At 40.1% G+C, this 15,838-nt stretch overlaps 1 protein-coding gene and 1 long non-coding RNA gene across 11 annotated transcripts in view; one reads left to right on the top strand and one right to left on the bottom strand.

The window, feature by feature from the left end:
- BCAS1 (brain enriched myelin associated protein 1) overlaps window positions 1–15,838 on the top strand; it is a 118,795-nt gene that overhangs the window by 100,687 nt on the left and 2,270 nt on the right. For 5 of the 10 annotated variants that reach the window (XM_037727261.1, XM_017496898.1, XM_017496899.1 and 2 more), the window contains 2 exons: window positions 8,777–8,842; window positions 13,047–13,310. The exons of 1 other annotated variant lie outside the window; for it this stretch is intronic. In XM_037727261.1, coding sequence (XP_037583189.1) covers window positions 8,777–8,842; window positions 13,047–13,310 — 330 coding nt within the window. The remainder of the gene's footprint in view (window positions 1–8,776; window positions 8,843–13,046; window positions 13,311–15,838) is intronic. 4 more of the 10 variants (XM_037727264.1, XM_037727262.1, XM_017496900.1 and 1 more) reach the window with 1 other exon arrangement.
- LOC108281351 lies at window positions 10,276–12,839 on the bottom strand. Its single transcript, XR_005195212.1, has 2 exons — window positions 12,622–12,839; window positions 10,276–11,304 (listed from the first exon to the last, which is right to left on the bottom strand). It is a non-coding gene; the product is annotated as an uncharacterized LOC108281351 (long non-coding RNA).

Here is a 15,838-nt window from a genome sequence, read left to right as displayed (position 1 = left end):
AAAAAAAAAAAAAAAAAAAAGCCATGCCCATTATATGTCTAAACAGCCAGGAGCTTAAATAATATAATGCAACAAAACCTAAATCAGTTGGAGAACAAAAAACAAAAATGCATGTGAAAGGTCATTAGTTTAATTCTCTTTTAATGAAAAACAAGAATTTCATTATAGTGTGCCCTTATTTTCAGGAGTATTTGGAGTTTAATCCTTTGAGAAAGCAACTCTCTAATTTCACAGGCTCAACCTGTTAAGGAATTCTTTCTAGCCCACAAAACAAAACAAAACAAAACCCTTGCCAATGGGAACTGAGGCAAATTAGAAATAATTATGTTAGAAATTGTTGACAGGAATCATTTTCTTTTCTTGTTATATTCTCATGGAGTAAAAAGTGCAGGATCAATTGTGGGCGGCCCATATGGCAAAAACTGTATCTATCTCATTGGCCATTTGATCTGCAATTTGGCAGTGAAAATGGAGATTAAGACTTGAGATTTTTTTTTAACCAATTTTTACATGATGCCAGGAAAGAAAAGAACATTTGATCTGTTTCTGGCAACTCATCTAACTTACAAATGGGATCCCCAAATAGCTCATCATAATATTGAAAGTGATCAGCTTCTCCATTTCTGGATGGAATTGAAAGATACAGAAAAAAAAAAAAAAAAAAAAAAAAAAAAAAAAAAAAAAAAAACCAGCAAATAGAATGACAGTCTTTCCCAAATAACCAACACAAAGCTCCTTCATTTAAGCAGGGAAAAATACAAGAAACTCCAAAGAAAGCATGGAAAAAAAAAAAAGACCTCTAAAGCACTGATAGCATCCATCTAAAACAAACTCTTAAATTCTGATGAGGTCTCATATTACTTAAATTTATCTCCCAGCATTATCTGTTAGATGTTGTTTGGGGAAAAAAAAAATGGCAGTAGAAAATGGGTAAGTCTAAATTCTGAGGGAAACAAATTGAAAAGAAAAATGTCCTTTGGAATCAATTCTCTACAGGACAGGGATGAAGGTAGGCAAGGACACACTTTCCCCCAGCAATCTCCAGTGGATTCTTAGAATTGGGTCTCATGATGTCCATTGTTGTTATTACCAATTGCCCATGAAAAGGCCTGGGAACATGAACATTATCTTTGCAAAATTTAAATACTGATTGTAGGAATTTTCTTTAAAATTTCAGATACTCTAGTTATTGTCTTTTTTTCTGTTTTGCTTTCGTTACAACACTATATTTATATTGTGATTAATTCAAATAAACAAATGATGATTTTCCAAAATCCCTACCACTCCCTATCGTCATACATGGTCTAGCTCAGTCATTTATGTTACTGACCCTTTCCCTGTGGGTATTTGAGTTTGCAACCCCTGATAGAGAACCATCTTATTCTTCAGAACCACTTATTTGAATTATATGGTCTGGGTTTATCCTACTCAGATAATCCATTGCTCAGTGGATGGACATTTGGTATGTTTTCAACTTTTTGCATTCATTCATTCACTTACTCGACAAATAATTATTGAGTGCTCATTATATTCCGTATACAAGGGATACAACAGTGAACATAAACAGTAGTGTATGTAGTCTCTTTCCCCGTGGACAATCGAACAGACATTTATTTTTAACTCTATCCTCATGTCCAGTGATCACACACCAAGTGTCTTACCCAGGTTATCTGTTGCTTCTCAAACCTCCGTGAAGATCCTGATACACCTACTTTTATGCACATGTGTTAATGTCCCCATTGGGTAGATTTCTGCAAGCTGGCTCTAGTGATTATTTTTAGGAAATACTCTTTGGTAACATGTTCAAGGCTTCCAAACTGATTCAAAGTCTTTGGATTTGTGCAGGAAAGAAAAAACTTACTCTAACAGCTTGAAAATAAGAGACAACATCTGGCCCATCGCTGAGGGTTTTGGGGGGTGGGGGTTGAGCCAAATTAAATGTTTCCAACAAATTTTGCATATTGTTAGCAAAATATCAGATAATTTAAATAATTGAGTTAATGGAAGAGAAAACTCAATTGCAAAACCTATGCTTTGTATTCAGTTTCTCCATTCGCCAAATTATTGCTTTTCTACTTTTCTGTCCTTTGCATCTCTCCTTCTCCCTCCCTCCCTCCCTCTCTCTCTCTCTCTCTCTCCGCGCCCCCCCCCCCTTTCTTTTTTTTTTTTCTCTCTCTCTCCCCAGACAGTCTCGCTTTGTCACGTAGGCCAGAGTGCAATGGCATGATATCGACTCACTGCAACCTCTGCCTCCCAGGTTCAAGAGAGTCTCATGTCTCAGTCTCTCAAGTAGCTGGAATTACAAACATATGCCAACACACCTGGTTAATTTTGCATTTTTAGTAGAGACAAGGTTTCACCATGTCAGCCAGGAGGGTCTCGAACTCCTGACCTCAAGTGATCTGCCCACCTCGGCCTCCCAGAGTGCTGGCATTACAGGCATGAGCCACTGCACCCAGCTGGAGATCTTTCTTTCTAGAAATTTACCACTCATAAAAATAAAAATAGAAAAAAATATCATTTTTAATATAACTATTTTTTAGGGAAAGGCAAACAGAATCATGTAAGTCTTAACAGTGCATTCAACACATAAAGATGTAACACTTCACAGAAATCCCACGGGCTCCTGCAGGGTTTAAATAATTGCAAGGAATATCTAAGACATCTGTCATGCCCTAAATAGGAAAAGATTCTTATACATATTAATTCAGCTGTATGTCAAGAAATTGAATATTTGAAGTGCTGGTGTATTTTTATAAAGTGAGTGGGTAGAGTACTGCATTCATGTGTCCACAAAGCAGGTAGGCAGATGAAACCATAAAGCTGGTAGATAGAAATATATAGACGCAGATTTCTGCTTCGTCAATATTAATAACACCTTGCACTTGAAAATGCGTTCCTCCTCCAAACTAATCACCTACATTGTTTGATTTACTCCACCTCATGTCTTTCTTTGGACCATTAGATTTGTAAGAACATCTTTTTTGGAATAATGTCAGGCTTAGAGAAATACTATGAGCTTTAATAATGGGTAAATGAGAGGTCTAAATGAGGAGGCGGTCATGAAATCAGAGAGTTTTTTTAATTAATTACATTCAATCTAGTAAGTCTAACAAAACCTGTTGAAATGTACTATTGGAGATGGAAAGAGGTTGATCTGTGATGGTAGTTACAAAGCAGAAAACCAAAAGTCCTTGATCTGAAATTCTTCCCTGAGTATTAAAAGGTTAATACTGATTTGCTCTTTAAAGAAAGATTTTTTTTCTCTTTGAGATGGAGTTTTCGCTCTTGTTGCCCAGGCTGGAGTGCAACATGACATGATCACAGCTCACTGCAGCCTCCGCCTCCCAGGTTCCTTCCTCAGCCTCCCAAGTAGCTGGGATTACAGGTGTGTGCTACAGTGCCCTGCTAATTTTGTATTTTTAGTAGAGATGGAGTTTCCCCATGTTGGTCAGGCTGGTCTCAAACTCCCAACTTCAGGTGATCCACCATCCTCAGTCTCCCAAAGTGCTGGGATGACAGGCTTGAGCCACCGCTCCCGGCCATTAAAGAAAGATTTCTGGGCTAGGCTCTGTGGCTCAGGCCTATAATCCCAGCTCTTAGGGAGGCAGAGGCAGGAGGATAGCTTGAGCCCAGGAGTTCGAGACCTGCCTGAGTAATGTAGTGAGACCCCATTCTCCACAAAAAGGAAAAAAACAAAAAGACAAAACAAAAAAAAAAAGATTTCTGAAGGAAGCATTAATGTGCTCAATTCCTGTCTCTACCAATGACCTGCATTCCTTTCTACCCTACCAGGGTCTCTGTAGTCATCCAGCACTTTTCAGTTATTGGTAGTCATAACGACGACAGCTACTGTTTATTTATTGTGTGCTAGGCAACTTGCATGCAGTATCTCATTTATTAATAGAGCACCCTAGGAAACAAACGCTCTCTCTGCCCCATGATGGACATGAGGACACAGAGACTCATGCGTATTTATGGGATTTTTCCATGGTCTCAGTGCTGGTAAGCGGGAGAGCCAGAATTCCAAGTCCGTTTTTTGTGTAGTTGTCATTTTGTCGATTCTGAAGCTCACCCTTTGACTCGTGTTATTGCTGCTTCCTGTGCTTCTGCAGCTGGTATTCTCAGAAGGGACATGAAAGTAAGACAACCACATGCTCCATTTTTGTGATTTCTTTAGTAACATGTTCTATGGAAATACCATTTGATGCATTGAGCTGTTGCACTTACCTAAAATGACAATAAGGCAAAGGAGAAGAAAATTAATATATGGCAGGCCAGTCATGGTGGCTCACACCTGTAATCCCAGCCCTTTGGGAGGCTGGGGCGAGTGGATCACTTGAGGTCAGGAGTTCAAGACCAGCCTGACCAACATGGTGAAATCCCATCTCTACTAAAAATGCAAAAAATTAGCTGGGCATGATGGCACACACCTGTAATACCAGCTACTCAAGAGGCTGAGGCAGGAGAATGCTTGAATCTGGGAGGCAGAGGTTGCAGTGAGCTGAGATCATGCCACTGCACTCCAGCCTGGGTGACAGAGCAAGACTCCATCTCAAAAAAAAAAAAAAAAAGGAAAGAAAATTAATATATGGCTTACTTAAAGCTTAGACATAGGTTTTCTAAAAATACTTGTTGCTGAAACAAAATTTACCATGGCTGGGGAATTTTGGCTGACTAGTCCAATTCCATTTCAAGTGAGCGTCTTGGTAAAATACTAAGTTCAGATCCATTACCTTTGTTGATCCTAGAAATTTCCAGTAGATCCCATTTCTCAGATTTGTACTCATGAGACTGGTCTGGTAAACAGTATTGCAGGTGTACTCACTGTATATTAAAATTTTACAAAAAATTCTTTTTCTTTTAAATCTCAATTGTGTTTGAATTATATTGCTATCAAAATACATTAACCTTCCTTTCAAAGAAACGTGAACTGACCACCAAACATTTTTGCTAGTATTTTGAATAGCTAAGTGATATACATTGGAGGTGGTTCAAACATTCCTCAGACTATCAAGCTATAGGAATGCAGAACACGATGATAGAAATAAAAAATGATTTCATTAATATACAAGGCATGGATGTCACAAGTAGATTCCACCTCAACACTGCAGGCTGAATGGCCTGAGATGCTTCACCTTTGACTTCCATGAATAAAAATTAACTCCATGAAGAAGGTTGCTCAGTGTCACACTGGAAAATCTCTGAAATTACTTCATAGTCTTTAAATTGTTCTTCAAAGTATTAACTATTCTCTGGAAGAATTTTAGTCTCTTTAAACAGTAACTTTGCTATTTTTGACAGCTGGAAAAAAATAAGCTTCTGTGTTTATGGTTCCTTTGAATACAAAGTTCAACATGAATTATCCTGATTTATCTCTGCAAAGAAAAAAGAAGGGATAGAAGAAAAGGAGGGAAGTGAGGGAAAGAGAAAGAAAAACAGAAGAAAAGAAGGGAAGTGAAGGAGACAGAGAGGAAGGGAAGAAGGAAGGAAAGAAGAAAAGAAAAGGAAAGAAGGAAGGAAGGAAAAGGAAGAGAAAGGAAGGGAGGAAGGAAGAAATGAGAAGGAAGCAAGGGAGGAAGGGAGGGAGGTTGGGAGAGAGAGAGGGAGGGAACAATTGTTAATAATAACTGCTATTACAGAAGTGACTTCAGATGGACTTAATAAGATTCTAAGTCTAAATCTGACCTTCAGTCACCTTTGCATACATACATTTATTTTTTTAAGAAGTTGAACTTCTTTGCAGTAACCTCCCTGACAGCCTAGAGGTCTGTTTTCATGATGTCAGCTGAGATCTGCTGCTGTCAACATAGCCTCTGATTCAATCCCAATTCATCTCCAAGGAGTCTCAGAGAAATGGGGGGAAAGAAAGCAAACTGAAACTTTAAATTGGCAGAGTCCCTAATGAATGCCAAACTGAAACAACTAAGGGGAAGTTTAAAATTCCTCTCTCCTGGGGGGAAGTGAGGGGACTTTATTCCTAGAAGGTGGTGGACTGGTCATGCATGACTCTTCATGTCCATTCCGTTTTTGTCTAAAAAGCCATTTTGTGCATTTGTTTGTCGCTCAACATTCCCCAGAGGCTGACAGATGTGATCCAAAGTCATAGTCTAAAGGCCACTTGGGAATGTCCTTGAGTAGGAAGCGCTCTTATGACACAGCCTGAATTTGGAGGCTAAATGAAATCCCTGCGTATCCAAAGCTCTGGGTATGATGGGAAGGCTAACAGAGCTGTTTGTGAGGAGGAAAGAAATAACCAAGAGTTTATGTTTTTTTCTAAACCTTCTCAAGCAAGACTGGCCTTTGTAGAACAATGCACAAGACACAGAGGAAGGAAAAACCCACTTTCCATGTAGATAGATCTAAATTTTGTAAAGAAAACAGTCTGATCTTTATTTGCCATTGGGTTGAAAACCTTAGCAAAACCCACACAATGACGTTCCTCAGTACATGGAGCTTCCAGATACCACCTCTTTCACACCAAGCAGTATATTAGAAAGAGCAGTGTGTCTGTAATCCCAGGGCTTTGGGAGGCCAAGGCTGGAGGATCACTTGAGCCTAGGAGCTCAAGACCAGCCTGGGCAACATAGTAAGACTCCAACTCTACAAAAAAAAAAAAAAAATTTAATAGCTGGGCCAGGCACAGTGGCTCGCACCTGTAATCCTAGCACTTTGGGAGGCTAAAGCAGGCGGATCACTTGAGGTCTGGAGTCCAAGACCAGCCTGGCCAACATGGTGAAACCCTGTGTCTACTAAACATACAAAAATTAGCTGGACGTGGTGGCAGGTACCCGTAGTCCCCAGCTACTCAGGAGGCTGAGGCAGGAGAATTGCTTGAACCTGGGAGGCGGAGGCTGCAGTGAGCTGAGATCATGTCACTGCACACCAGCTTGGGCAACAGAGTAAGACGCCGTCTCAAAAGAAAAAAAATAACTGGACATGGTGGTGTGCACCTGTAGTCCTATCTATTTGGGAGGCAGAGGCAGGAGGATTGTTTGAGCCACAGAGGTTGAGGCTGCAGTTAATGATGATTGTGCTACTGTATTCCAGACTGAGTGACAGAGTGAGACCCTGTCTCTTAAAAATAATAATAGCAAAAATAAAGAAGAGCACAGTTGACTCCTGATGAGGGGGCATCCCATAAACATCCGTATTTGAGTTTGGTCATCCTCCATCTCATCCAAACTTTCATCATTTTGTTTAATCTAACATTAAGCAACTTCATACAGTGAATGCTCAATACACGTTTATTGATTGGGTGGTGCCACCTACCTTCTGGGAGCAGCATGGGGAGGTGGTTTAGAGTCTGGAATACAGAGTCATTGCCTGCTGTCCAATACTGGCACTTAAACTGCTAGTTCTATGGTGATGCTAGTATCTTTGAGCTTCCCTTTCCTTCCCTGAGAAATAATGTAATTCCTGTATCATAATGTTCTGACATAATGAATAAATGAAATAATGCAAGTTATTATCTCATTTAGCACCAAGCCCGGCACTTAGTAAGCACTCCACTACAAATTATCCTTCATAAATAATAATTTGTATTATCTCTAAAGTGAACATCATAGCTCAGATAACAAAAATACATAATTCTAATCAGTCAAAAGGTGTTTTCTGCCTTCCATGTGGCTGTTCTTAGCGCATGTGTTGTGGATTCTTACTGCCTGCCAAGAGAACAGCCAAGGCCGTAAATAACAGGGGAATCTAGAGTCTCCTCTTTTCCCCACCTTGCTGAAACCCTCTTCGCTATACTCCTCCCATAGCTGGGAAGAGAAGACATTACGCAGTGACCAAATATGTGGGAATTTGACCTGAGTCGATATTGTTGGTAAGAACTGAGCATTTTATTACCAGATTTCTTAGGTGTCAAGCACTAAGCATAGGACATTACTAAATGCACCGTTAAAACCACAGGCCCCAGCACGAGTCTGAACTTGTATATGGCCAACTTGCTGAGAGCAGTGGTGCTCAAATTCAAACAACCCTCGGTACCACCTGGAGAGCTTATTAAAATGCAGACTGTTGAGGCCCCGCCCCTCAAAGTTTCTGATTCACTAGATCCAGAGTGGGTCTCCAGCGTTTGCCTTTCTAACAAGTTCCCAGGTGGTGCTGAAGCTGCTGCTCCTGGAATCATATTTCTAGAATCATTAGCATAGAGTGTGGAGTTTGAGTCAAGGCCAGCCCCATTCATCCGTGTCACTGGTGTTGCTGGCTATAGAGGGTGCTAAAGGGTGGAAAATGAAATACTCAACAAAACTGGTAACTCTGAAAATGAAATACTCAACAAAACTGGTAACTCTGAAAATGAAATACTCAACAAAACTGGTAACTCTGAAAATGAAATACTCAACAAAACTGATAACTGTCAAGGAGGAAAAAAAAAAAAGCAATAAAACACCCAAAACCTAAATATTCCCAGTGGAAGGCTACTCATGGGTCAATTGTTCATTCAGGCATTCATTTAATGTGTTCAACCAACTCCGGCTTCCAACATTAATTGGAACCATCATCATTTGTCTCAAATTGCCTAATTCCAGGATTTAGTACTTTTGTTATTATTTTTGGAGGCCAACACTTGAATTTAATTAGATCTGGTTACAAATTGCATGGAAATCTCTATATCCCATGAGTAATATGTTTCCAGTTGGTCTTCCATTTGTCTTGATCCCAAACCTCAATGATAAATGACTGGGATCATCCATTTCAGAACTTTCTTGCATTCTCCATGTTACTGTACTTGTGGTGGCTGAAGGCCATTGTCTGTTTGTTATTTTAGTCAGTGAAAGGGGATGGAGGGATCACCCACACAGAAGAAATAAATGGGAAAGACTCCAGCTACCAAGTAAGTGACCTTGAACTCAGTTTGGTGGTGGGATTCACTGGTGTATTCTCACTGCTTCACAGTCTAATTTTCAATAAAATTCTCAGCCACAGCCAACTCATTTAACATCTCAGGATTAAGCACCTACCGTATACCGAGGACTATGTTGAGATCTGCAGACACAAGCCTGAGCAAGCTAGAGGTCCTCAGCTATATTCAATCAAAAAGTTTTCACACGTGTGCTTCCCTCTTTTCTGAGTTAAAAATTTCTTCTCACCCTTCACTTTTGCCATAAATGTCACCTCCTCAAAAAGACCTTCCATGTCCACCTCTCATAACTACATCTTATTGTTTTATTTCACTGCATCATTGCAAATTGTAATAATTTATTTATCTCCCCTGCCCTTTCTCATGTCTACTTGGAATGTCTGTGGAGCAAGAAATCTTCTATTTCTCTATCATCTTGCACAATGTCTGGCAAGTACTAGAATCTATGTCTTGAACAGAATAGTTAAAGATATTGGGGGGAGGTCACACAGTTTACTTTCATTATTTTCTTTATTCTAAAGAAACATAGCTATGACATGTTTATAACTACATTTGTTCCTTTTTTAAATGGGATCATGTAACTGTACTCTTTTTTTAACTTAAAAATACACTTCCACACACAAAAAAATGGCATCAAATATTCTTCTAGTAGTTTTGTCAATACAGAGAAATGGCTACAAGAATGAGTGGTAGATTCAAACTGTCTGGTTTAAATCCTGGCTCAGCCATTTTTTTTATTTATTTTTATTTTTTAGCTGTGTGAGTTAGGCAAATTGCCAAATCTGCCAGTGCCTTAACTTCCTCATCTATATAGAGGGGCTATGAAAAGTACTGCCTCGTAGGATTGTCATACTTAGATGAATCAACACATGTAAAACACTTAGATCATTTCTGGTACAGAAGGCTCAATACATGTCGCTACTATATTAGTCAGCATGGGCTGTCATAACAAAATGCCGTAGGTGGTTGCTTAAACAGCAGAAATGTATTTTCTCTAAGTTCTTGTAGCTGGAACAGATAGGATTAAGGAGTAACCAAATCAGCAGGGTTTGGTTCCTGGTGAGGGCTCTCTTCCTGGCTTGTAAATGGCCACCTTCTTGCTTATGTGTCCTTACAAGGCAGAGAGAGAAGAATAAGCTCGCCAATATCTCTTCCAATAAGGACACTAATCCTACTGGATCAGGGCCCCACCCTATGCCTTTGTTTAACCTCAATTACTTCCTATTCCAAATATAATCACATTGGGAGTTAGGGATTCAACATATGTGTTGGGGTAGGGGCACAATTCTATTGCTAACAGTATCTATTTGTCACTATTACTATTATGCTGCTGATGGGGAATTTCCAGCTTATAATGTTGCCCACCCATATCACATACACAAATGGACCGCAATGACTGTAAATAAGTTATGATATTTTTATTTCCATAATAATGGGCTTATTCTACATTTTAAACAGGAAATATATTGCTATGTACTATACTCATTTTGTTTCTTAAGTTATGACTATACCTGACCCCCAAACTAATTCCCTAGACAACTTTGGAACCAAAATTCCCAAAGATTATTATTTAAAAACAGGATACAATTATTTTATTCAAAAAGAAAAGCTTAAATATGATGGTACATTTTGTCTGGAATTTTACAGTGACGCAATTATGCCAATAATCTCGGTGATTCTAAAATTGGAATGACATCCATACAAATCCAAATAAGCTGGAAACGTCATTCTATTTATACCCACCTAGGAGTGTTTTGAGAATCCAATTGGGAATTTTACTTTCCAGAGCCTTGGATTCAGACTTGAGAACATTGGCGTGTCCTTTCCATTTTTAGCTGATTTAATCCTCACAGCACCATAAGGTGTCATGTCTTATTGCTCCCGTACAGATGAGGAAACTGAGAGGTCAGTATCTTCGGTCACACAGCAAGGTTATGATGGAATTCGAATCAAACCGGGTCCCTCTCACTACAGCCACTGAGCTCTTAGCCACTCACTGCATCTTAGACTTTTCTACACAACAAAAACAGTTAACAAGGCATTTGAACTGGGATCTCTGGTTTCTGGCCTTTCTGAAGAGCGCTGTGGTGAGAGTTTCTGTTTCACTCTAAGGAGAGTATCTGCTCTGGGCTATCTATTGTACTTGGACATGCATATCTTAGCATTTACTGCAACTCTGACAGCTGGGCTCTGCTAGAAGTGTTCAGGACATGTATTGCAGAAGAGCTTCTCAAGGTACACTGGATGTCTGCTGCTGCTTCAAGGATTTCTGTCCTCTGAAGAGCACCTGTGGAGGCCTTCTGGACTGGGGAGTCTCTGCTGTTTATCTTCCCACTTATTTCTAAGGGGTGTACATGATTCACTGGTGTGAAAGGAAAGCTCTCCATCAAAAGCTTCCTCTGATGCCTTCTCCATCAAAGCTGCTACCTTGTTTTCTTTATTCTAAAGAATAAAGGAAAAGTTCTTGTTAGAACTTTTTACCTGGGGACAGTACATAACTTCCTGAATCAGGCTTATACGCCTGTATCTGGTGGGTCAATTGTATTTGCCAGTTGTTTACCACAATTGGGGCTTTAAAACTTTTGAAGTCAATATTTAAAACTTAACATGACGTGTGTGGTGGCTCATGCCTGTAATCCCAGCACTTTGAGAGGCCAAGGCAGGTGGATCACCTGAGGTCAGGAGTTCGAGACCAGCCTGACCAACATAGAGAAACCCCGTCTCTGCTAAAAATACAAAATTAGCCAGGTGTGGTGATGCATGCCTGTCGTCCTAGCTACTCAGGAGGCTGAGGCAGGAGAATCTTTTGAACCTGGGAGGTAGAGGTTGCAATGAGCCGAAATCACGCCATTGCACTCCAGCCTGGGCAACGAGAGCGAAACTCCATCTTAAAAAAACAAACAAAATTTAAAAAACGACATATTTTGCATTTTTAAAAATTTAATTTCAGGGTCCTCTTGGTAAATACAAGCGCTCTGACCACACTGGGGCTGCAGGCCTATGTGGTGTCTCTTGGCTGGATTGCAACAACTGTTGCCCTTTGGACAGGGCATGTAACACTCAGTCTCCCTTACTCTAAATTTTCTCCCCAACATCAAAGCCAGCCTTGCTTGAACTGGTGCTTTCCCTACACTAGAGAAATATTTCTTTGGACTGTTGTTGCTTTTGCAGCTGGAGAAATCAGATATCCAAATGATTATTCTTACCCCAGCCTGCATTTACTAGAATGTTGGATTTTACAGCCTCATCTCATCAAATTATTGGAACCATGTGGGCTTGTAAACCTTTCATTTTGACAAAAAAAAAAAAAGGATATACATCCAAAACCAATAAAATAATAATCTCTTTTGCCACCATTTCATGAAGCAAAAGGACAATTTCACACCAAAAATTAGGATAGATCATGGAGAAAAGAAGGGGCATCCCCGCATCCCCCCAAAAAAAACTCACATGTGGCTGCAAGTGGGAGTAGCCCCCTCCAAGCTGGCTGAAACATAAAAGGGTTTCAGGAACAGCTAGATCTAGAAGGAGCACAGCATACTATCAGTGCCTGGTCTTTCTCTCTCTCTCTCTTGACCTCTCAGCTGTGCTTTTCTTTGTGTTGGCTTCCTTTTCAGAAAGATTTTCCCTAGAAATATTGGTGATTCTGGAAGCTCCAGTCTTACATCTTCACAGCTTCAAATCTAACAGAAAGGGAACCAGCCTCTCTCTTGATTATTTCAGCAAAGCTCTGAGATCAGCTTCGGTGTTACCTGCATTAGTCTCTGCTGAGCCAGTCACAGCAGGCTAATCACATGCAACACTCTGATCATCCAGGCCTAAGTCACATGCTCTTGTCTAGAGGTGGAAGTAGTTTGCCTGGACCACTTGGAGTAGATGAGGAAGAAGGATGTTTCCTCAAGGAAAAGCCAAGTTCTGGTACCAGAATAAGGGACGAAGAGAGCTTTTCTGGGATAGCATAAAATTTATTAATGGATTGTCAGATAACTAAATAAATCTCCCCACCATGACTTCATAAGTGCACATTGTTCTTTTTTCACTTCCATTTCACCTAGGAATTATGAAAACGTAGATACCACCCAACATTTGAACATCTCCGTTTTAACATATTTATTCCCTTGCAACTAAGAGTTGTCTTGCAGCCACTAAAAATGTGCTTTGTTTGAAACTGCTGTAGACATCAGACTCCACAGAAAAGACTATCACACCGCCAGAGCCAGAACTAACAGGAACACCCCAGAAGGGCAAAGACGGCTCCTCGAAGGACAAGAAGTCAGCAGCCGAGTTGAACAAGCAGAAGAGCAACAAGCAGGAAGCCAAAGAACCAGCCCAGTGCACAGAGCAGGCCACGGTGGACACGAACTCACTGCAGAACGGGGACAAGCTCCAAAAGAGACCTGAGAAGCGGCAGCAGTCCCTTGGGGGCTTCTTTAAGGGCCTGGTAGGTGGATTTTTTTTTTCTTTCTTTTTTTTTTTGCCTCTTCTTTCTGGGCTCTCTCCTTCCCAAGAAGGTTAAATCCTTCTCCATTTACAAGCTGAGACCTCAAGCAAGTTATTGTCCCTCTGAACCAGAGTTTTTATCTGTGTATGAAGGATGGTGTCTAACTCATAGACTTTACCAAATAGTTATGTGAGATACTGCATGTAGTCACCTAGCACAGTGCCTGAGACCTAGGCAGCAATCAGCAGCATCATCACCATCATCATCTTTGTTCAGTGTCTTATGGGTAGTAGATGCTCTGGTAATTATTTGTTGAATAAGTGAATGGATGGAGAATTAATGCATTACTAGCTTATTTTATTTGCATTATATTATACCAATTTGAAGTGTCAAAAAAATTAGACAAATCAAATTAAACACACTTTATGTTGTGAGCAAGGAACAATTCATACATTGGACAGCACTCAAAACCAAAAGGGGTTCAGAGCACACGGCCCAGTGACTTGAGCAGTAAGCTTTTATAAGCCAAGCATGGAAGCAAAGTAGAAAATCTATCTGATTGGGTACAATGAGGCTTTTGCCTTATTTGGCCATGATGTGATGAGGTGTCTGCCTTATTAGGGAATGGTCTAATTAATTGGTTGCTAGTGATTGGCTAAAGCTCAGCTATTTGTGATTGGCTACAAGCTGGCTATTTGTTACAAAAAAGTATACTCATAAAGTAGGTTTGGGTTTGTTTACTTACTAAGTGTGGTTGCAATTTGTTACATAGATACTCAGAGTAAAGAGACTGCCTCAGGCTAAAAGCCTCCTGCTTATTTAATTTAATTTAACAGGGTTATACATGCACAATTGTATTACTTCATGGACTATAGAATCAAGGGCTGCTAGATGCAGGGAACTTTTTTTACTGCTTGCAATTTTAGGCAGACTGGTGAGGAAGTGTTTTAGATTTGCTTATTTTACTTTCCTCTACAAAATCGAAGCTCAGCTTCACCACTGAACTCCTAGCTCGATGAGGGTAGGGCACCACCTTTCAGGTTCAAGGCTGTGTCTCAAGCACTTGAAATAGAACCACGTAAAAGCAGGTGCTTGATAAACAAAGGGATGAATGGATGAGATTAAAATAATAGATACTAAAATATGAAATATAAAGTTGGAATACATTACTTGAAATTGTTACCCTTTGATAAAACATTGTACTCAACTTTAACCATACTTACAATTTCTACTTGCATGTTTAAAAAACACCTACTTTATGGATGGAGACACTGAAACTAGGTATCTACTAATAATTTGATTTACATATGGAAACCACTGAAATTTCTTCCCTTCCTTCCTTTTCTCCCTTCTCCCTTCTTTCATTTTTCTTCCGAAAATATTTATTGAGCATTCCATCTAAAGCACCCTCACACTCATAGTTTCTCTCTCCTTATTCCACAAGATGTGATGGTTCTTTGTTAGCTTCTTCTTTCTGGATGTAGTGCAGTCTTCAAACTAATCATGCAGCCCTTGCCATGGTTTCATTGATGTGAGAGTGTCAATGCTGATGTAAAGCAAGAATGCCGGTTTGTAGCCCTGAGAGAAATACTTCACCCAACTAGGTGAGGCTCTATTGGATTTGCTAACACAAGTCTTCTCAAAATGTTCTGTGCACATGAATCACCCAGGGATCGATTAACACACATTCTGATTGAGTGGTTCTGAGGCCCCACATGGGATTCCACAAAGCTCCTGATTGAGGCTACAAAAGCAGCTGATCTGGAGACCACCCTTTGAGTAGCAAGTTGCTAACGGGCCGGAAAAGAAAATGTTGGGGAAAATATTTGGGTTTCTTTTGTTTACATTTTTTAACCCATGATTTATTCATTCGTTTAAAATGAACACCACCCAGGGAATGATTTACATTGTGGCTTCTAATTATTCTAATGGAAGCCAACCTCCACAGTAGGTAGGAAGGCCGAAAAAGGAAGATGGTATGGGGAAGTTCAGATGATTTCTAATAATCTGGTCATTCATTTAACGAATATTTAGAATCCTGGCACTGAGCTAGACCAGGGGTATTAAAAACACAGCTCCTGTTTTTGTAAATAAAGTTTTATTTGAACACTGCCACGTTCCTTCGTTTACATGTTATCTGTGGCTGCTTTCGCACAAAAACATGAGGGTTGACTAGTTGCATGATGACGGTTGACTTGTTGGATTGACTAGCTGACTAGACTGCATGGCTCATAAGGCTTAAAATATTTACCATATGGCCCTTTGTAGAAAACATGTGCCAAGCCTTGAACTAGGCACGAGGGGTGGTATATTCAGAAAAGAAAGGGTACAGGGTACCTGACCTTAGGGGTTCATATTCTAAGGGGAAGCATGGAGCTAAAAAGTCTTCATAGATAAGTAGAAAAAACAAAATTATTGGCCGGGCGCGGTGGCTCAAGCCTGTAATCCCAGCACTTTGGGAGGCCGAGGCGGGTGGATCACGAGGTCAAGAGATCGAGACCATCCTGGTCAACATGGTGAAACCCTGT

The sequence above is a fragment of the Cebus imitator genome, unplaced genomic scaffold (assembly GCF_001604975.1).
Source record: "Cebus imitator isolate Cc_AM_T3 unplaced genomic scaffold, Cebus_imitator-1.0 Scaffold224, whole genome shotgun sequence".
Taxonomy (NCBI): domain Eukaryota; kingdom Metazoa; phylum Chordata; class Mammalia; order Primates; family Cebidae; genus Cebus; species Cebus imitator.
The sequence above is the reverse complement of the archived record's forward strand: the minus strand, read 5'-3'. Positions and strand labels throughout refer to the sequence as shown.